The following is a 21,790-nucleotide window of genomic DNA, read 5'->3' as shown; positions in this document are numbered from 1 at the left end:
GGGGGGGGGGGGCATTGGTGGGACCACATCTCGAGCACTCTGCGCCGTTTGGGTCTCCTTATTTAAGGAAGGATGTGAAATGTGTTGGAGGCCGATCAGAGGAGATTGAAATCCGGAGCGAGCGGGTTGTCTGATGAGGAAAGGTTTGACGGACCGGGGGGGGGAGGGAGGGGGTGAGTTGAGGTTTATCAGATCCTTAACGGTCTTGACAAGATGGACATGGGAAAGATTTTTCCTCTTGTGGGTGGGCCCAGAACTGGGGGGGGGGGGGGGGGGGGCAATGTTTTAAAATGAGGGGGGTCACCCTTTTAGAACAGAGATGAGGAGAATTTGCTTTCTATCCGAGGGATGCACGACTTTGGAAGCCTCTGCCTCAGGGGGCGATGGAGGCCGGGGTCACCGAATAGTTTTACGATGGAGGTGGACAGATTCTGGTTGGGCGAGGGAATTAAAGGTCGTCGGGGACTGTGGTGGTATGATTAGCATAGCTGCCTGCCATTGGTGCAGAACGCCGGCTTACCATTGGCCCTGGTCGGTCATGTGCCTCTCGACCGGTTGGTTGAGACCAGTCATGTGACGGCTCCCCGATTGGTCGAGAGGCTGAGTTGATCCCGCCTCCAGGGCGGGGTATAAATACCCAGTACTCCCGGCGGTCGTCCTTCTACTGTAACCGACCGCAGGGCTTAACATCTAGCTGATTAAAGCCGTACTCTTGTACAGCAACTCGTCTCGCGTTCAATTGATGGTACATCAGGGACGAGACGGGAATCTCGCAACACCAGCAGATCTCACTGTACGGCAGAGCGGGCTCGAGGGGCCGAGCGGCCTACCCGGCTCCTTGTTATGTCAGTCAGTGGGTGAGTCTGGGCAGGAAGGCGGGTTCCGCCTCTCAGCTTCTCGGGGGGGGGGGGGGGGGGGGGGGGGGATCTGGACGCTCGTGCCCAGCTCACCCTGCGGAATCTCTCCCCGCCCTCCTTCACTGCCCGTCCGTCCCTTTACCTGAACGGGCGTCGCCCCACAGTGCACGGCCTGCACCTTTCTCCATTCCTGCTCCGGGGTTCCAGAAATGTGGAGCAATGGCCTTTCTAAAGATCCTAGTGGGGCAAAATAAAACGGTTGACAAAGTGTCAGGGTGAGGGGAGGAATTAGGAGGAATATCAGAAAATGATTTGCAAACGGGCATGTCTTATTGCAACCAAAGAGTTGTATGTGTATATGTATGTGTGTGTGTGTGTGTGTGTGTGTGTGAGTATGTGTGTGAATATATGCGTATGTGTGTGAGAGTTGTACGTGTATATGTGTGCGTGTGTGTGTATATATGCGTATGTGTGTAAGAGTTGTATGTGTATATGTGTGTGTATATATATGCGTATGTGTGTGAGAGTTGTACGTGTATATGTGTGTGTGTGTGTGTGTGAGCATGTGTGTGAATATATGCGTATATGTGTGAGAGTTGAACGTGTATATGTGTGTGTGTGTATATTTGCCTATGTGTGTAAGAGTTGTATGTGTATATGTGTGTGTATATATATGCGTATGTGTGTGAGAGTTGTACGTGTATATGTGTGTGTGTGTGTGTGTGTGTGTGTGTGTGAGTATGTGTGTGAATATATGCGTATGTGTGTGAGAGTTGAACGTGTATATGTGTGTGTGTGTATATATGCGTATGTGTGTGAGAGTTGTACGTGTATATGTGTGTGTGTGTGAGTATGTGTGTGAATATATGCGTATGTGTGTGAGAGTTGTACGTGTATATGTGTGTGTGTGTGTATATGCCTATGTGTGTGAGAGTTGTATGTGTATATGTGTGTGTATATATATGCGTATGTGTGTGAGAGTTGTACGTGTATATGTGTGTGTGTGTGAGTATGTGTGTGAATATATGCGTATGTGTGTGAGAGTTGTACGTGTATATGTGTGTGTGTGTATATATGCCTATGTGTGTGAGAGTTGTATGTGTATATGTGTGTGTATATATATGCGTATGTGTGTGAGTTGTACGTGTATATGTGTATGTGTGTGTATATATGCCTGTGTGTGAGAGTTGTATGTGTATATGTGTGTGTATATATGAAAATGAAAATGGCTTATTGTCACGAGTAGGCTTCAATGAAGTTACTGTGAAAAGCCCCTAGTCGCCACATTCCGGCGCCTGTCCGGGGAGGCTGGTACGGGAATCGAACCGTGCTGCTGGCCTGCTTGGTCTGCTTTAAAAGCCAGCGATTTAGCTGAGTGAGCTAAACCAGCGTATGTGTGTGAGTTGTACGTGTATATGTATGTGTGTGTGTGTATGCGTATGTGTACATGTGTGTATGTATGTGTGTGTATATGTATGTGTGTGCGTCTGTGTATGTAAATGTGTGCGTGCATATGTGCGTGTATGTGTGTGTGTGTGCGCATGTGTGTCTGTGTGTGTCTGCGTGTGTGTATGTGGGTGTGAATGTGTGTGTGTATATGTGTGCGTGTTCGTGTGTGTACATGCATGTGTGTGCTTGTGTTTATGTGTCCATATCAGTGTGTGCATGCACATGCTTGCATACTGATATGTCACCATGCATATGTATTTATGTGAATGCATGTAGATGTAAATCTGTGTGCCTTTGATTGTCCCTGTGTGTACATGCTTAAACACGTGCGTATCTGGGTATATGTGATTGTGTACATGCCTGTGATTGTGTGTCTGTGTGTACGTGAGTGTGTGTGTGTGTACATGTGTGCGTGTGTGTATCGGCATGTGTATATCCATCAGCATGTGCACATAAATATGTGTGTGCATGAGTATATTTATGTGCATGTGTGTGTGAGTCTATGTGTATATGACAGTGTGCGTGTGGGTTCTTGTGTGTGTGTGTGTGCGCATTTTCATGTGTGCATATTTACATGTGACTGCACACCTCTGTGTACATGAGTGTGAGTGTGAGCATGCGTGTGCACATTAGAGTGTGTATGTGCGCCTGTGTGTGTATACATTAGTGTGTATGTGAGCGTGTGACTGCGTGTACACATTAGAGTGCGTGTGTGTGTACACGTAAGAGTGGGTATGTGTCTGCGCGGGTGAGTGTGTGCGTTATTAAATTAATAGCAGTGGAGAGAAGGGTCCCACTTGCCTTGTCGCTCTGTGTAGACATTTATTGTCATTGTGTTCGGCGTTCCGGAGAGGGAATATTGGAAGGTCAGGGAAAGACACTGGGAGGAGCGGACTTGCGGACTCTTCAAGTGGAACTTGTGACCTGGTTGGTTGTAGGCCGATTCGATCAGCATGTAGTTGCCAACTGTAACAGGAGAGAGAAGACATCAAGACAGCGGCTGTTAAAAGGGCTTACACCCCTGCCCCATTGCGGGACGCAGGACTACGGGGGGTGGGGGGGGGGGATTCGCCGAGTTATACTTGGAACCCGAATATCCCGCCCGAGAATGAATAACAAGAAAGCGTTTCCTCACATCCAGGCTTCGAGAAGTCGACGGCTTGGCCTATTCCCCGGATCCAGCCCTCGTCAGCTCCATCGCCCACGTATATCTCTGTCTTCCACCCGCACACGTCCTCATCAAAGTCGCAGCCGCTGAGACAAGCTGTGGGGAACAGTGCGAGAAACACGGTGAGGCGGGGTGGGGGGGGGGGGGGGGGGGGGGGGGACACGTCCTTGTTCTGACATTTTGCACGCACTCGGAGGGATCTGAATAATGCGGCGATCCCCTCCACATAAACACAGCCAGCTACACTCAAGTGCCTTCCACCGCGTGACCAAAAGAAAAGTCTTCAGATGCCTCGCGGGGAACGTTTTGAAGCAAATTCCACCCCCACCCCCCTCCCCCCCCCCCCCCCCCCCCCCCTCCCCCCCCACCACCCCCGGCAAGGCCGTGGAGGGATTTGAGACAGAGGAAGATGGAGGACGGTATCCTACGGCCTACCTCCCCAGTCGCGTGTTTCTCGACCACGCACTTGTCAAGGGGATTTCCGGAAAGTTCCGGTGGGTGCAGCCAGTGTGGACCGGGCGGCGGGAATGGGGGAGGGGGGTAGGGGGGGGGGGGGGGTCAAAGTGGCCTGCAGATACTGAAAACCCATGTGCCGGGCAGGCTCAGGTGGAAAAACTGAGGAACGCGGGAACGGGAAAAGTCCCTTCGGCCCCTCAGATCAGATCACAGGTGGTGGTCCCAACTCCACTTTCAAACCTGTCCCACCCCCACCCCCTCCCCGCCACCCACCCCACCCCCCCCCATAACTCTCGACACCCTTGTCGATCAAAAATCGACATCAGCCTTGAGTAAGGTCAAAGGGGACGAGAACTCTCAACACGGACAACCCTTTGACATGGGGGGGGGGGAACATTTCCCCTCATCTCCGTCTTAAACGGGCCTCCCCTAATTTCACACTCTCCCCCCCCCCGAAAGGGGGAATATCTTGTCACCATCCACCCTGTCAAGCCCCTCCCCCCCCCCCCCCCCAGAGTCTTACACGTTTCAACAAGAGCCCCCCCTCGTTCTTCTGGGAGCCAATGGGAGCAGCCCCGACCTTTCCTCGCCAGAGAAGCCCCTCATTCCTGGGAGGAGTCAAGGGAACCTTCCGGAACGGCTTCTGATGTTCGTGGGCGTTTACAGGACAGAAGGAGACCATTCGGCCCATCTGTTCTGACCGCACTAATCCCGTTTTCCAGCACTTGGCCCAACCCTTGGAGGTTACGGCAGCGGAAGGGAATATCTAAATATTTCAGGGGGCAGCACGGTAGCACAAGTGGATCGCACTGTGACTTCACAGCGCCAGGGTCCCAGGTTCGATTCCCCGCTGGGTCACTGCCTGTGCGGAGTCTGCACGTCCTCCCCGTGTCTGCGTGGGTTTCCTCCGGGTGCTCTGGTTTTTCCTCCCACAGTCCAAAGATGAGCAGGTTGGGCAGGGTTATGGACATAGGGCGGGGGATGTGGGCCTAGGTTGGGTGCTCTATCCGACGGCCAGTGCCGACTCGATGGGCCGAATGGCCTCCTCCAGCACTGGAGGGGTCCTGCGATTCCATGATAGCCCTTTCACCCCAGCAATTCCCCAGCAGAGTTAGCTCCCTCTAACGTGAGTCCAACGCAATGATATCCTTGCTTAGGCCAGAAAACCGTATGCTGCCCCCTTCCCACGAAGCAGCCCGTTACGTCGGGCGACTCACAGAAACAGCGTCCGGTTACCACGGCGACGTTGTCCACGGCAATGTCCCCTGCTTCAGACAAACCTCGGACTGCTTCGAAGATAATCTGTTCAGAAACAAAAAGGGGTCAATACTGGAAGAAACTTCAAAATTCCCCTCCTTGTTTCCAAATAGCTTCCAGGGCCTCCCCCCTCCCTATCTCGGTAACCCCCTCCCATCTCCGCAGCCCTCCGAGATCGCAGCGCTCCTCTGATACTGATTTCAATCGCTCCACCATTGGCAGTCGTCTTCCCAGTTGCCTGACAGACCCGAAGCTCCAGGATTCTCTCCCTACATCTCTCCCCATCCCTCTTTAAGATAGTGCCGCCTCTGTGACGAAGCCTTCTATCGGATTCCGATATCTCTTTCCTTGGCTCTGCGTCAGCCATATTTGTCCCTTGCGAGGCCCCTTCGGGGTGACTTTAGTCACGAGAAAGAGGCCCTCCCCTAAGCCTGAATAGAGAGCAGTCTGCAGCGCCCCCCTGCCGACGAGAGGAAGCCCCCCCCCCAGATTGCCCTTCCAATTTGCACGTCCCCTAAGCGGCCGGGCACAGGCCCAGGCGCAGGCCAACCAACGTAAGGGCCTGGCGCCGCTGGTCAGGGCCTGGAATCCAGCTTCAGGCCTCACTGGGCCTAGGGGAGCTGCTGGGTTGCCCCTGGAGACGGACCGGACCGCGAGAGGCTCCTGACTGGAAGCTAACTTCTGAGGGCAATGCGGGGTTGTTGTGGGGGGGGGGGAGGGTGTTGTGGGGGGAGGGGGGGGGCGGGGGGGCGGGGGGTGAATGAGGTGTCAGAGTGGGGGGGGGGGGGTGATGAGTAACGAGAGGAGAGAAGTCACCCAACCGGTTTGACTTGATCGAGAGTCTGCACAGGGGTAGGGGGGGGGGGGTAAAGGCAAATGAAATGAAATGAAAATGGCTTATTGTCACGGGTAGGCTTCAAATGAAGTTGCTGTGAAAAGCCCCTAGTCGCCACATTCCGGCGCCTGTTCGGGGAGGCCGGTACGGGAATCGAACCCGCGCTGCTGGCCTGCCTTAGCCAGCGATTTAGCCCAGTGTGCTAAACCGGCCCCTCACCGACAGGCCTCAAACAGAGGGAGGGACCAGGAGGGTGGCCTAGCTGTTGGATGGGCGCAGGCGTCTTGCGAAGGGAGTTAATTGTTGGGAACACTGACACCTTTAAAGGGTTGGTTTGATATCTGCCGAGGAGGGGTGGGCGGGGGGGGGGGGGGGGGGGGGGGGGGGGGGGGGGGGGGGGAGATGTATGAAGGTTACGGAGCTGTTAACAACGCCGCTTGAGGTTTTCACTTCAGCGAGCTAATGAGCTTCCTCTTGGCTGAACTAAATTAATGAGGACGTGGAGACCGAGTGACAGGATCGTTATGCACGGGCTCCCGACGCAGTTGGCTGAATTTGGGTCATTTCCTCGGCGTTTCCCACCTTCCTTTCGAAGATAAAATCGCCGCGCGTCCTGGGTTCGGAGGTTGTTCGGCGCGGCGGCGTGGCCTACCCTCGCAGGTGTCCGTGGCAATGCCTGCAGGGCACGAGCGGTCGCCACGTCAGGGGGGGGGGGGGGGGGGGGAGTCATTGGGGGCTTTGAGAAAATGATCCGCGTGGCAATTTCACGAGGGGACTTCGATTTTGGGTTGCGAAGAAGGCTGTTGGCGAGGGGTAGGCCGGTTTCGACAGGGGGGGGGGGGCGGTCTGGCTTCCCGATTGGCTCGGGGCAAATCAGGGTGGGCTTGTCAGGGGGCCAATGTGGAGGTGGGTGGGTTGCGATTTTTTTTTTTGGGTGGGGGGGGCGGGCAAAGGGGTGGAAGGGACAGGTCACCAGGTGAAACTTCCAGCGACAGGCCCAACCAGATTTAGCGACCCGGCCCGCCGACGACGACGACGCGGCCTCCTCACCCGCAAGCTCCTGTCGGTCTGGCCCGGGACGGTGACGGCCCCCGGCAGCCAGGCGTGGCTCTGGGGCAGGGTCCGGTTCCACAGCAGCGCCTCCCTGCCGCCTTCCCCCAGCAGCACCCGGAGCGTCGCCCCGTCTCCCAGCGGCCCGTACATGTGGTACGAGAACTCGACGCACACGTCCCCGCTGACGTTCAGCGCGGGGCTTTCCAAGCGGACCGACTGCCCGGGGACAAGGTTGCTGGCCTCCTGGTAGATGTAGTAACCTGTTCGCAGAGATAGAAGACCGGTTATAAACACGGGGAGGGAGGCCGGGGTCCCGACACAAAAGTCTCCACTCTCTCAAAATGGTGGGGGGCTTAGCGGTGATATCACTGGGCTAGCAATCCATAGGCCCCAGGCTTCTGGGAGGGGGGGACGCTAATGTCCTTTAGGAAGGGAAATCTGCCCTCCTTACCCTGATCTGGCCTACCTATGACCCCCAACCCCGCAGCCAATGCCGTCGACTCTGAATTGCCCCCTCTCTGAAATGGCCACCCCCCCCACTCAATTCGAGGGCAATGAGGGGTGGGCAACAAATGTAGGCCTCGCCCAGTGGCTCCCATCCCCCCACACCCCCCCCTGAGGGAAGGTAGGGTGGATGTATGAGGGGACCAATGGCAGGTGGGTGGGGGGGGGGGGGAGCGGGGCAGCTGCGATGTTGGCCGGGGGCGGGGGGGGGGGGGGGGGTTGGGGGGAGGGGCCCGATGATACAATGGAACCTCCCGTCGACCTGCGGCTGGACCCGGGAACTCCCGCCCCACTGCCGTGCATCGTTACGGCCCTGAAGGAGGCCCTTCGGCCCGTCCAGTCCCTGCAGGGAGGGCCTGTCAGGCCACAAACGCCCCGCCCCCTGCCCCAGACCCGGCCGAGAGGGCGGGGGAGCTGCCAAATTGGCTGTTATTGGAGTCACGTGATTCCGCGTCGCGTGATTCAGAATCCCCGGGAGTCACATGGTACCGAATCGCTCAGGGAGAAGCTGATTGGCTCAGCCAGTTTGCCGTTCAATCCCGCGCCCCCCCCCCCCAAATCACTTCCACCCACCCTCCCCTCCGCCGCAGACCCTGCCGATGCCCCTTCGGAGGGCTCGCCACCTGCTTACCGCGTGCCGGCCCGTCCCCCCAAGGGGCGGGGGAGTCACCGGAGGGTCCCGTGTGCTGGGTGGGGGTCTCCCCGTTTGTCCTGATCCACTCGCCCTCGTCCAGGTGGCAACTCTGGGCCCAGCGGCAGTAGGGGTGAAGGTTCTCGTTGAAGTCGCAACGCGTGATGTAATCTGGGAGGGGCGGCAAAATAATCCCGATTAACCTCGTTCCCCGGAGACGGCACGATCTCTTCTCCCGGCATGGACAGATCCCACCCGGGTAGGATTGGAGGGAGGGGGGGGGGGCTTGGGCCACTGGTCACCAGGTTCATCCCTTCCGCGCTTGAAGATCCCGCCCGGGAATGGTGGGAAAATCCCACCCTTGCCCCTGAGCGACCACCCATCGGCGATCTCTAGGGTTTTCTTTTTGAGGGATAATTCGGGGCGGGGGGGGGATTCAGGCAACCGGGAACCCGGGCGTCGATAGAATTGGGGCTGAGTTCCCAAGGCCCGGCCGGCTGGAGGGGCTGAATGGCCTTCTCCCCGTCGCCTCCGTTGGGCTGGAGCGGAACTCGGCGGGCAACGGCGTGGCGTCAAGCGATCGGGGGGGGGGGAGAAGAGAGAACGGACTGTACCTTTAACCGGCTCTTCCGCGAGGCAATCCAGGGGCCGTGGGGAGCTGTGTGAGGAGAGAGAGAGAGAGAGAGAGAGAGCAGAGGCGTCAGTGGAGTCTTCAAACGTCCCTTGAGGGCCAAGAAAATAGAACCAACGTCATCGCCAACGGCTCGCATTCACATCGTGTCTTCACGGGATCAGCCCGGTCGGATCACAACCCAGTTCCCCTCTGGAAAGCCTCCGCCACACTCTCAGGCAAGGCCTTCCCGATCCGAACCCGTCCACCGGGCGAAAGGGTTTCTCCTCCTGTTGCTCGTTCAGCCAATCGTCTTAAATCTGCGTCTTCGTCCCCCCTCCCCCCCCCCCTCACAATCCTTCCAGCGATAGGAACCGCTTCTCCCCATCGACTCTGTCCCCCAGTCATAACTTCGATCAACTCCCCTGTCCTCCGAGGAAGACAGTCCCGATTCTCCCTCCAATCCGTGGAGCTGAAGCCTTTCATGTAGGCCCAAGGATCTTCGTGGGACACAGAATTGAGCCATTCTGGTTACTCTTCCTCTAACCTAGAACATAGAACATAGAACAATACAGCACAGAACAGGCCCTTCGGCCCTCAATGTTGTGCCGAGCCATGATCCTTTCTTTGTTTCCCTATTTGTCTCTTCCTTTGTTTCCCTATTTGTCTCACTCTTGCCCCCCAATGCCTTGTACTCTCGTCACCTTTCTCGCTTACACTCTCCTGCCCTCTCCATCCCGCCCTCTTCTTTCCTCCCTCCCCCTCTTTCCCCGTCCGTCGCTTCAATGTAACCAGGACCTCGCCTCACCCAGGCTCCCTCGACAGCACCCTCCGAGGCCCGCCACCTCGACCATCTCGAAGGGCAAGGGGCAGCGGGCACCTGGGAACCCCACCCACCTGGGGGGGGATTCCCCGCCGGGCCGCTCGCCACCCCCCCCCCCCACTCGGAGATACACCGGCCCTTCCTTCGCTGTCGCTGGGCCGAAGCCGTGGGATCACGGAATCCCGACGGTGCAGAGTGAGGCCGTGAGGCCCATCGCGTCGACACCGACCCTCCGGCAGACACTGAGGGACCTACGACACGGGCAGAGGTGGCTGCCTCAAGATCAGAGGTTGACCATTTTGAGGGCAGAGGTGAAGAGACGTCTTCACTCGGGCGATTGTCGACCGCTCGCTACCTTGGAAGGTCGCAGACGTTCGACCATTGAGCGTGGTTAGGACGAGGCTGACCGACGTTTGCGGGGGGGGGGGGGATTTCTCAGGGAATCGAGGTACAGGAGTGATGCGAGGGCGCGGAGGAGATTCACCAGGATGCTGCCTGGGCTGGAGCGTCTCGGCTGTGGGGAGAAGCTGGTTAGGCCGGGGTTGTTTTCCTGGGAGCAGAGAAGGCCGGGGGGGTGGAGTATGATGTGGGGAGCTCACTCGAGGGGCCGAATGGCCCTCCTCCCGTTTCCTACGACAGAAACATACATAGAAAATAGGAGGAGGAGGCCATTCGGCCCTCCGAGCCTGCTCTGCCATTCATTACGATCACGGCTGATCATCAAGTTCAATACCCTGAACCCACCTCCCCCCCCCCCACAAATCCCTTTAGCCCCAGCAGCTGTATCTAATCCCGTCTCAAAATTACACAACGTTTTAACCTCAACTACTTCCTACATAGAACATAGAACAGTACAGCACAGAACAGGCCCTTCGGCCCTCGATGTTGTGCCGAGCAATGATCACCCTACTTAAACCCACGTAACCCGTATACCCGTAACCCAACAATCCCCCCATTAACCTTACACTACGGGCAATTTAGCATGGCCAATCCACCTAACCCGCACATCTTTGGACTGTGGGAGGAAACCGGAGCACCCGGAGGAAACCCACGCACACACGGGGAGGACGTGCAGACTCCGCACAGACAGTGACCCAGCCGGGAATCGAACCTGGGACCCTGGAGCTGTGAAGCATTGATGCTAACCACCATGCTACTGTGAGGCCCATCGGAATTCCTGTGGTAGCGAATTCCACAAATCGCCCCTCTCTGGGTGAAGACATTTCTCCTGACTTCGGTCCTAAGGGTTTACCCCTGACCCTCAAACTGTGACCCCTAATTCTGGACTCCCCCACCATCGGGAACATTCTTTCTGAATCTACCCTGTCCAATCCTGTTAGAATTTTATAAGTTTCTATGAGATTCTCCCCCCCCCCCCCCCCCCCCCCCCCACTGACTGTGAGGCTTACTGGTGGAGTTCCCTAACCTTCAGGCGCAGGAGGTGGGTGTCGCCAATGCTTGGCACTGAGGCCAACTCTGTTAGGGTTGGCGACCACGATGGAAAGCGAGGGTCCGGGTCTTGAGTGGCGGCCTGCCCGAGGGCCTCAACCTCATGTCCCTGCCCCATGTGACCCTGGCCCTCTCAATGTCGGGGTCCCGAGGAAAGGTCGGCGAAGGGGTTGGGCAACGGGAGGTCGGTGGCGAGTTGGCGATCGGAGACCTCCTGAAGGTCGCAGGTGCGCCGATAAGGTGGCATGGCTACAGGAGCGACGGAGACTGGAGGAGTAATCTGTTTGCCCAGCGAGGGGTTAGGGTGGGAAGGCACTGTCCGAGAGGGTGGGTGGAGGGGGGGGGGGGGGTGCGGATTGGTGCCGAGCAGATTAACCTCGCGGACCTCTCTCTTCCTCACCTTGTGGTAGGCTCAGGGACTGTCGACGGCGAGGTTAAAGGCCAGTCGGTGGTTGAGTCAGGCGGAGTGACGGTTTGATCTGAGGAGATGACATCACACGCATTACAACAACCTCTTCAACAACAATCTCATTCTCAACCCCACATTCTCCCCATTCCCCCGCGGGAGTGAGTCCCACATTCGCCACACTCCCCGTGGGAGCGAGTCCCACATTCTCCCCACTCCCCCGTGGGAGAGAGTCCCACATTCTCCCCACTCCCCGTGGGAGCGAGTCCCACATTCTCCCCCACTCTCCGTGGGAGCGAGTCCCACATTCTCCCCACTCCCCTGTGGGAGCGAGTCCCACATTCTCCCCACTCCCTGTGGGAGCGAGTCCCACATTCCCCCCACTCCCCTGTGGGAGCGAGTCCCACATTCTCCCCACTCCCCTGTGGGAGCGAGTCCCACATTCCCCCACTCCCTGTGGGAGCGAGTCCCACATTCTCCCCACTCCCCTGTGGGAGTGAGTCCCACATTCTCCCCACTCCCCTGTGGGAGCGAGTCCCACATTCCTCCCCACTCCCCTGTGGGAGCGAGTCCCACATTCTCCCAACTCACCCTGTGGGAGCGAGTCCCACATTCCCCCCACTCCCCTGTGGGAGCGAGTCCCACATTCTCCCCACTCCCTGTGGGAGCGAGTCCCACATTCTCCCCACTCCCTGTGGGAGCGAGTCCCACATTCTCCCCACTCCCCTGTGGGAGCGAGTCCCACATTCTCCCCACTCCCTGTGGGAGCAAGTCCCACATTCTCCCCACTCCCCCGTGGGAGAGAGTCCCACATTCTCCCCACTCCCCTGTGGGAGAGAGTTCCACATTCTCCCCACTCCCCTGTGGGAGCGAGTCCCACATTCTCCCCACTCCCTGTGGGAGCGAGTCCCACATTCTCCCCACTCCCCTGTGGGAGCGAGTCCCACATTCTCCCCACTCCCCGTGGGAGAGAGTCCCACATTCTCCCCACTCCTCTGTGGGAGCGAGTCCCACATTCTCCCCACTCCCCTGTGGGAGCGAGTCCCACATTCTCCCCACTCCCCGTGGGAGCGAGTCCCACATTCTCCCCACTCCCCTGTGGGAGCGAGTCCCACATTCTCCCCACTCCCCGTGGGAGCGAGTCCCACATTCTCCCCACTCCCCTGTGGGAGTGAGTCCCACATTCTCCCGCCGTTCTCCCTCTGTGCAGCTCTCAGGAGGAGGCGCAAGCGCTCGAATCGGTGACTGCCGGCCAAGCCGCGCCTCGCGGTATGGATCGGGGGATCGAAGGTCTGGAGGGAGAACGTCCTGCCCGTGTGAAACGGGGTGCAGGGGGACCCTATGATTGGTGAGTTTGGGGGTGGGGGGGGGGGTCGCGTCAGGGACAAGGGGCTGGTTTAGCTCACTGGGCTAAATCGCTGGCTTTTAAAGCAGGCCAGCAGCACGGTTCGATTCCCGTACCAGCCTCCCCGAACAGGCGCCGGAACGTGACGACTAGGGGCTTTTCACAGTCACTTCATTTGAAGCTGACTCGTGACAATAAGCCATTTTCATTTCAAGGGGCCAGGACGCCATTTAAAAATGGCGAGCGGAGCTGCTCACAGCAGGAAATGCGACTGGGGGGGGCGGCGTTCCCTACTGAGGCAGCAAAAAAAAATTAAGAGGGCCATTGGATAACGGGATCGTTCCCGTCACTTGCAGCACTGGGAACAACCCCCTCGATTCCCGCCCGCGGGTTGGTTAGATCGCAGCCCAGTGTTTCCCTCTCTCTCACCGAGGCTGACCCACAACCTGGGGTTTCATTTCGCATCATCCCCTGCCCCCCCCCGCGGTCTCTCTGATAGGCCCAGCTCGGTTTGATAACGGGCGCGGAGAACCGGATTCTGGAACATTAACTCAGCAAAACCTCATTCGCAAATTCGAGTGCCAGAGGGTTGCAAATTGACAAACATAGAACATAGAACAGTACAGCACAGAACAGGCCCTTCGGCCCTCAATGTTGTGCCGAGCAATGATCACCCTACTCAAACCCACGTATCCACCCTATACCCGTAACCCAACAACCCCCCCCTAACCTTATTTTTTAGGACACTAAGGGCAATTTATCACGGCCAATCCACCTAACCCGCACATCTTTGGACTGTGGGAGGAAACCGGAGCACCCGGAGGAAACCCACGCACACAGGGGGGAGGACGTGCAGACTCCGCACAGACAGTGACCCAAGCCGGGAATCGAACCTGGGACCCTGGAGCTGTGAAGCATTTATGCTAACCACCATGCTACCGTGCTGCCCAAACGATGGGAAATGGACGGGGGGTGGGGGGGGGAGAATGTGATTGCTTCTCCTCCAGATACTCCCGGGGCTGGTTTAGCACGGTGGGCTAAACAGCTGGCTCGCAATGCAGAACAAGGCCAGCAGCGCGGGTTCAATTCCCGTACCGGCCTCTCCGGACAGGCGCCGGAATGTGGGGACTAGGGGCCCTTTCACAGTAACTTCATCAAAGCCGACTCGTGACAATAAGCCATTATCGCCCCCTTCTGCGAAGGGTTTCCTCACCCTGCTGATTAGCCTCATGGACAAAGCCTCCACTCGCTGGGGTTGTGGGAGGAAACCGGAGCACCCGGAGGGAAACCCACGCAGACACGGGGTAGGACGTGCAGGCTCCCGCACAGACCGGCAGCCAAGGTGGGAATCGAACCCAGGTTTACGAGGGACATAAGCGCTGTGGCGTTAAACTCAGATCTATGGGTTCCTGGCAGCCTACGGTTCGGGAAAGTGGCGTCACTGGTTTCCTGCGCATGCGCTGGCAGGTGTTGGCTGCCATCTTGTTTTTGACAGAACCATGGCAACGTCCTCCAGGGTGTGGGGGGAAGTGGCCGATCGGTCGGCTCCTTCAGCGAGCTGGCACGGCAAGGGCGGGCCGAACGGCCTCCTCGCCACGCCGTGGAACCCGACGGAGAAGCGCCTTTGGAGGAGAGGAGGCTTCGGGGAGCGGCGGCGGCGGCTGGGGGGGGGGGGGGGGTCTTTCCGATTGGTCGACTAGACGGGGACGAGCTCAGCTCTGTCCCAGAGCTGGGGGCTAGCACGGGGGAGGAAGGGTTTGAACGCCTTACCCGCTGACGTGCCGTGAGACGATGCCGACGTGGCCGGTACGTGCGTCGTGCGTTGGGTGGGGAACACGGTTGCCACGGTGACTGCGCTGGTGTCCGGCGACATGCCCGTTACTGGCGAGGACGGGGTTGGAGCCAGAGAGACGTCTGCGGACGTCACGGCGGTCTGGGCGCTCTCGGTGATTGGCGGGGTTGTGTTCGGTGAGCTGTCCGTCGAAGTGCCTGAGAAAATATATTTAAAACCGATCAGCCAAAAAATAAAGACAGGTCACCCCCAAGCTCCTCGCGCACCTCGCGGTTGTCCAGGTGAGTTCCGACACCCTACCCTGGCTGTGTCGGCGAATCGGCGGACGAGCATCAAGATTGAGGACCCACGATTGGGTCTTGACAGGCACAGAAACAGGACCCATTGGGTCCTTGCTGATGTTCCTGCTCAAACCTCCCCCCATGCCTTCCTCTTCAGTACACCAGTCGCTGAGGGTAAACGCGCAGCTACAGCAGGCGGTAAAGAAGGCAAATGGCCTTCATAGCGAGAGGGTTCGAGTACAGGAGCAGGGATGTCTCGCTGCAATTATACAGGGCCTTGGTGAGGCCACACCTGGAGTATTGGGCGCAGTTTCGGTCTCCTTCTCTGAGGAAGGATGTTCTTGCTCTCGAGGGAGTGCAGCGAAGGTTTACCAGGCTGATTCCTGGGAAGGCGGGACTGAGGAGAGATTGAGTCGGTCAGGATTGTATTCGCTGGAGTTCAGAAGAATGGGGGGGGGAATCTCACAGAGAAACCTATAAAATTCTAACGGGACTGGACAGGGTAGATGCAGGAAGGATGTTCCCGATGGTGGGCGGAGGGGGGGTTCCAGAACCAGGGGGTCACAGTCTGAGGATACGGGGGGGAGACCATTTAGGACAGAGATAAGGAAACATTTCTTCACCCAGGGAGTGGGCGGCCTGTGGAATTCGTCACCACAGGAAGCAATTGAGGCCAATATATTTTCAAGAAGCAGTTAGGTGTACAACTTGGGGCGAAGGGGATTAAAGGGTATGGGGGGGGGGGAGTGGGATTAGGCTATTGAGTTGGATGATGAGCCATGATCGTGATGAATAGCGGAGTAGGCTCGGAGGGGCTGAATGGCCTTCCCCTGCCTCTATTTGCTATGTTTAAATGTCACTCCCCCCCCCCCCCCCCCCCGTTCTCTCTGGTGACTCCAGAATCATATCGACCCTATTCACCTCAGTCACTCCGCGGGAGAGCGAGTTCCACATTCTCCCCACCCCTCTGGGTAAAGACGTTTCTCCTGAATTCCCAATAGCATTTCTCCGTGACCGCCTTGTAGTGACGGCCTCCGGTTAAGTGAGACGAGGCATTCGGCGGGATTCTCCGTCTGGGAGATTCACACGCGCTGCCGGCGGGATCGAATGGCGTGCGGTGCGCGTTCCCGTTGGGGGGGGGGGGGGGGGCGCGATTCAGTGAGTGAGCCAGGACGTGAAAACAGGCCGGAACTCCGCGAAAGCGGAACAATTCCTGGCCCAGCGGGTGTTCTAACCGCTGGGGACTGTAGCCACCTGGGAGGGCCTCTCACAACAAGAAACGTGGACTTTCGCAAAGCCTAAAGGGAAATATGGCCAATGTAAGATTCAGGTAGGCCCAGAGCCTGAATGTATATTTGTGAGCAGAGAATCCAGACAGCATCGAAACCCCCAACTGATTCGCATTTTAATGACCCATCTCCGTGAGACAAAGGATTGACAAAGGAAAGCATGCCGCTGTTCAGAGAGACTTGGGTGTGCTAGTGCATGAGTCACAGAAGGTTGGTTTACAAGTGCAACAGGTGATTAAGAAGGCAAATGGAATTTTGTCCTTCATTGCTAGAGGGATGGAGTTTAAGACTAGGGAGGTTATGTTGCAATTGTATAAGGTGTTAGTGCGGCCACACCTGGAGTATTGTGTTCAGTTTTGGTCTCCTTACCTGAGAAAGGACGTACTGGCGCTGGAGGGTGTGCAGAGGAGATTCACTAGGTTAATCCCAGAGCTGAAGGGGTTGGATTATGAGGAGAGGTTGAGTAGACTGGGACTGTACTCGTTGGAATTTAGAAAGATGAGGGGGGGATCTTATAGAAACATTTAAAATTATGAAGGGAATAGATAGGATAGATGCGGGCAGGTTGTTTCCACTGGCGGGTGACAGCAGAACTAGGGGACATAGCCTCAAAATAAGGGGAAGTAGATTTAGGACTGAGTTTAGGAGGAACTTCTTCACCCAAAGGGTTGTGAATCTATGGAATTCCTTGCCCAGTGAAGCAGTTGAGGCTCCTTCATTACATGTTTTTAAGGTAAAGATAGATGGTTTTTTGAAGAATAAAGGGATTAAGGGTTATGGTGTTCGGGACGGAAAGTGGAGCTGAGTCCACAAAAGATCAGCCATGATCTAATTGAATGGCGGAGCAGGCTCGAGGGACCAGATGGCCTACTCCTGCTCCTAGTTCTTATGTTCTTATGATACTCAGGTAACCGATACAATCCCAGACACCTCGGTGCCAATCCCTTTACTCAGGAAGCGTAAACAGCCAAAGGTCAATGACCGCTTCGGACACACCCAGCCATCAAGGCACCCGCCCCTTTATTGGCTCAGATCGAAGGCAGTGATCGAGAACACAGTGATCACAGGGGCTGGTTTAGCTCACTCGGGTAAATCGCTGGCTTTGAAAGCAGACCGAGGCAGGCCGGCAGCACGGTTCGATTCCCGTACCGGCCTCCCCGGACAGGCGCCGGAATGTGGCGACTAGGGGCTTCTCACAGTAACTTCATTTGAAGCCTACTCGTGACAATAAGCCATTTTCTTTTCTTTCATTTCATAGTTGTTAGGTGTAGTTTAGCTCGTAGTGTTGATGTTGCATGTACAAGTTAATCTTGTGTGTAAATAAAGTATGATTGAGCTTGAGCTAACTAACTGGTTGTTGGGTCTTTGATCGATATCCGGTTGAACCTTGTGATGGTATCTTTTGATGCCTGCCGACTCTGAAAGCGATATAATATCAATATCTAGACAAAGGAAAGGCAACCTTATTGACGGCCATATTTATAGCGAGTTAATTTAGCAACAGGACGGAGTTAGCGCTGAAGAGGTCGTCAGCTGGGGCTCTTTTTGAGCTCTCCACTTACCCACACACGCACTGTAGCCACGATGATGGCTCACAGATGACGTGAGTGATGGCGTTTGGAGGAGAGGAGGCTTCGGGGAGCGAGCGGCGGCGGCAGCTGGGGGGGGTCTTTCCGATTGGTCGACTAGACGGGGACGAGCTCAGCTCTATCCCAGAGCTGGGGGCTAGCACGGGGGAGGAAGGGTTTGAACGCCTTACCCGCTGACGTGCCGTGAGACGATGCCGACGTGGCCGGTACGTGCGTCGTGCGTTGGGTGGGGAACACGGTTGCCACGGTGACTGCGCTGGTGTCCGGCGACATGCCCGTTACTGGCGAGGACGGGGTTGGAGCCAGAGAGACGTCTACGGACGTCACGGCGGTCTGGGCGCTCTCAGTGATTGGCGGGGTTGTGTTCGGTGAGCTGTCCGTCGAAGTGCCTGAGAAAATATATTTAAAACAGATCAGCCAAAAAATAAAGACAGGTCACCCCCAAGCTCCTCGCGCACCTCGCGGTTGTCCAGGTGAGTTCCAACACCCTACCCTGGCTGTGTCGGCGAATCGGCGGACGAGCATCAAGATTGAGGACCCACGATTGGGTCTTGACAGGCACAGAAACAGGACCCATTGGGTCCTTGCTGATGGCTCACAGATGACCTGCCCCCCCCCCCCCCCCCCCCCCCCCCCCGGCCCCACCCTCCGAGGCCAGGAGCCCGAGGTGGACCCAGCGAGAGGAGAGGAGGGACATCGTCTTCCGCAACGTAGGCCCAGACTCCATCCTGCCAGCCGGAACACCGCCTGGGAGGGGGGCGGCAGAGGGAGTCAACGCTGCCAGCTGCACCGGGAGCAGGTGGTGATCCTGAGGAGTGGGGGGGGGGGGGGGGGGAGGGGAGGGAGGGTTCCAGCGGTCTCGGTGCAGGGCGCCCTCTGGTTGGGGTGGGCTCTGCTGAAGAATTTGTCCTGCGAGAGGGCCATTAACCATTGAAAATCAGGCAGCAGGATCGTCGGACATTATGAGGTTGACGGATGTTTTGATCGACAGGGGATTTGAGGGGCACTGGGTGGTGGGGTGGGGGGGGGGGCGATAGGAAGGGAAGTGGAGTCGGGACCCTCAGCCACTTATTGTGTGGGCGGACCCACCTTTCGAGAGGACGAATGGCCTATCACTGCTCCTCATCTCTTTGTGAATTTTTGGAATCTCCTCCAAAGTTTGCGGGGGGTGGGGGTGGGGGGGGGGGGGGGGGGGGGGGTGGTCATTGCTTGATTGCGAATTTGAGCTGGAAAATCGGACGAACCCCATCTCGCGCTTGTCCCCCAATCGTCCGAGTGTGTGTGGACTGGGACCGCAATCTCGCGGCCCACCCCAACATCGGATGACCCTCAGCAGGGCCCGGAAGCTTCCGGGGGGGGGGGGGGGGGGGGGGGGGGGGGGGGGGCCTGTGCGGCTAAGTTCCGCAGTGTCGGGAGGCCGCTTTCCGTCCTTACCTCGACAGGCGAAGATGCAGACCTTGTCCACGGCAATAAAGGAGTCTGGATGTTCTCCTCCGATACCTTCGATGACGAACTGGAAGGGGAGCAAATGAGGCGAAAACTGCCGTCAGGCTCGGTTGGGAAGAATCGGGCCTAGCCGCCCGCCTGGTGACCCGGCAACCACAACAGCCCACCGCGCCGGGCCCTATGGCCACCAGGGCCACCCCGATCGGCGCCTGTTCCCACCCACCCTCCCCCACCGGGATTACACCACGGTTACCCTGGTAACACTCACGGCCACTCACCTGAACCGGCGAACTTCCACAGTGCAAAACCTCAGCCTGTCTCCACTCTAGGCCCTGGTTTCCCTCGATGCTCAGTAATGGCCGCCCGATAGACCCTCCTGCGGTCAACATAATACAAAAAGAGAGGGGGGGGGGGGGTCGTGAAGAAGGCGACTGAGAGATTTCACCGGAGCATCCCCCAAATGGGGAGAGATGTCGGGGGGGGGGGGGGGGATCAGAAAGGATGAGGGGTGGGAGAGAGAGAGAGAGAGAATACAAAGGAGTGAGGAAATGATGGAAAGAGAGAGAGAGAGACGGGGAAAGAGGGAGAATGTCGGAGAGAGGGAGAGTGCGAGGGAGGAGTGAGGGAACGAGGGGGGAGGAGTGAGGGAGAGAGAGACGGGGAAAGAGGGAGAATGTCGGAGAGAGGGAGAGTGCGAGGGAGGAGTGAGGGAACGAGGGGGGAGGAGTGAGGGAGAGAGAGACGGGGAAAGAGGGAGAATGTCGGAGAGAGGGAGAGTGCGAGGGAGAGGGAGGAGTGAGGGGAGGAGGAGGGAGGAGTGAGGGAGATGGAGAGAGACGGGGAAAGAGGGAGAATGTCGGAGAGAGGGAGAGTGCGAGGGAGAGGGAGGAGTGAGGGAACGAGGGGGGAGGAGTGAGGGAGCGAGAGACAGGGAAAGAGGCAGAATGTCGGAGAGTGGGAGAGTGCGAGGGAGAGGCAGGAGTGAGGGGAGGAGGAGGGAGGAGTGAGGGAGAGAGAGAGAGAGACAGGGAAAGAGGGAGAATGTCGGAGAGAGGGAGAGTGCGAGGGAGAGGGAGGAGTGAGGGAACGAGGGGGGAGGAGTGAGGGAGAGAGAGACAGGGAAAGAGGGAGAATGTCGGAGAGAGGGAGAGTGCGAGGGAGAGGGAGGAGTGAGGGAACGAGGGGGGAGGAGTGAGGGAGAGAGAGACAGGGAAAGAGGCAGAATGTCGGAGAGCGGGAGAGTGCGAGGGAGAGGCAGGAGTGAGGGGAGGAGGAGGGAGGAGCGAGGGAGAGAGAGAGAGACAGGGAAAGAGGGAGAATGTCGGAGAGAGGGAGAGTGCGAGGGAGAGGGAGGAGTAAGGGAATGAGGGGGGAGGAGTGAGGGAGAGAGAGACAGGGAAAGAGGGAGAATGTCGGAGAGAGGGAGAGTGCGAGGGAGAGGGAGGAGTGAGGGAAGGAGGGAGAATGTCGGAGAGAGGGAGAGTGCGAGCGAGAGGGAGGAGTGAGGGAAGGAGGGAGAATGTCGGAGAGAGGGAGAGGGTGAGGGAGAGGGAGGAGTGAGGGAGAGAGAGAAAGAGAGAACATGCCTGAGGAGAGGGAGAGAGCAGTGGGAAGAAATGAAGAGGAGAGGAAAAGAGGGAGAGGGTGTGAGGGGCAAGATAAGCTCCGTAGGGCGAGGGGGGGGGGGCAAAATGGAGAGAGAGAACGAGCGAGACGGGTGACAGAGTGGGGTATGGCGAGCATAGGAAAGCAGGGACAGCGGCTGGAGAGAACATTCCCACTTACCTTGTCGCTCTGTGTAGACATTTATTGTCATCGCGTTCGGCGTTCCGGAATATTGGAAGGTCAGGGAAAGACACTGGGAGGAGCGGACTTGCGGACTCTTCAAGTGGAACTTGTGACCTGGTTGGTTGTAGGCCGATTCAATCAGCATGTAGTTGCCAACTGTAACAGGAGAGAGAAGACATCAAGACAGCGGCTGTTAAAAGGGCTTACACCCCTGCCCCATTGCGGGACGCAGGACTACGGGGGGGGGGGGGGGGGGGGGCGATTCGCCGAGTTATACTTGGAACCCAAATATCCCGCCCGAGAATGAATAACAAGAAAGCGTTTCCTCACATCCAGGCTTCGAGAAGTCGACGGCTTGGCCTATTCCCCAGATCCAGCCCTCGTCAGCTCCATCGCCCACGTATATCTCTGTCTTCCACCCGCACACGTCCTCATCAAAGTCGCAGCCGCTGAGACAAGCTGTGGGGAACAGTGCGAGAAACACGGTGAGGCGGAGTTGTTGAAAGAACTCGGAGCAGGAGTCGGCCATCTGGCCCCTCGATCCCGCTCCGCCATTCAATTAGATCATGGCTGATCTTTTGTGGACTCAGCTCCACTTTCCCGGCCCGAACACCATAACCCTTAATCCCTTTATTCTTCAAAAAACTATCTATCTTTACCTTAAAAACATTTACTGAAGGAGCCTCAACTGCTTCACTGGGCAAGGAATTCCATAGATTCACAACCCTTTGGGTGAAGAAGTTCCTCCTAAACTCAGTCCTA

At 57.4% G+C, this 21,790-nt stretch overlaps 1 protein-coding gene across 1 annotated transcript in view; it reads right to left on the bottom strand.

The window, feature by feature from the left end:
• The window catches only part of LOC119958301 (mucin-2-like), a 69,804-nt gene extending 63,428 nt beyond the window's left edge, over nt 1-6,376 (bottom strand). The window contains exons 1-5 of the mRNA XM_038786737.1: nt 6,342-6,376; nt 5,148-5,232; nt 3,442-3,570; nt 3,108-3,272; nt 1,000-1,094 (exon numbers count right to left, since the gene is read on the bottom strand). Coding sequence (XP_038642665.1) covers nt 1,000-1,094; nt 3,108-3,261 — 249 coding nt within the window. The 5' untranslated portion in view covers nt 3,262-3,272; nt 3,442-3,570; nt 5,148-5,232; nt 6,342-6,376. The remainder of the gene's footprint in view (nt 1-999; nt 1,095-3,107; nt 3,273-3,441; nt 3,571-5,147; nt 5,233-6,341) is intronic.
• Between the last annotated feature and the right edge of the window lie 15,414 nt (nt 6,377-21,790).

This window comes from Scyliorhinus canicula, chromosome 29 (genome assembly GCF_902713615.1).
Source record: "Scyliorhinus canicula chromosome 29, sScyCan1.1, whole genome shotgun sequence".
In the NCBI taxonomy this organism is placed as follows: Eukaryota; Metazoa; Chordata; class Chondrichthyes; order Carcharhiniformes; family Scyliorhinidae; genus Scyliorhinus; species Scyliorhinus canicula.
Note: the sequence above shows the minus strand (reverse complement) of the source record. Positions and strands in the feature narration are given on the sequence as shown.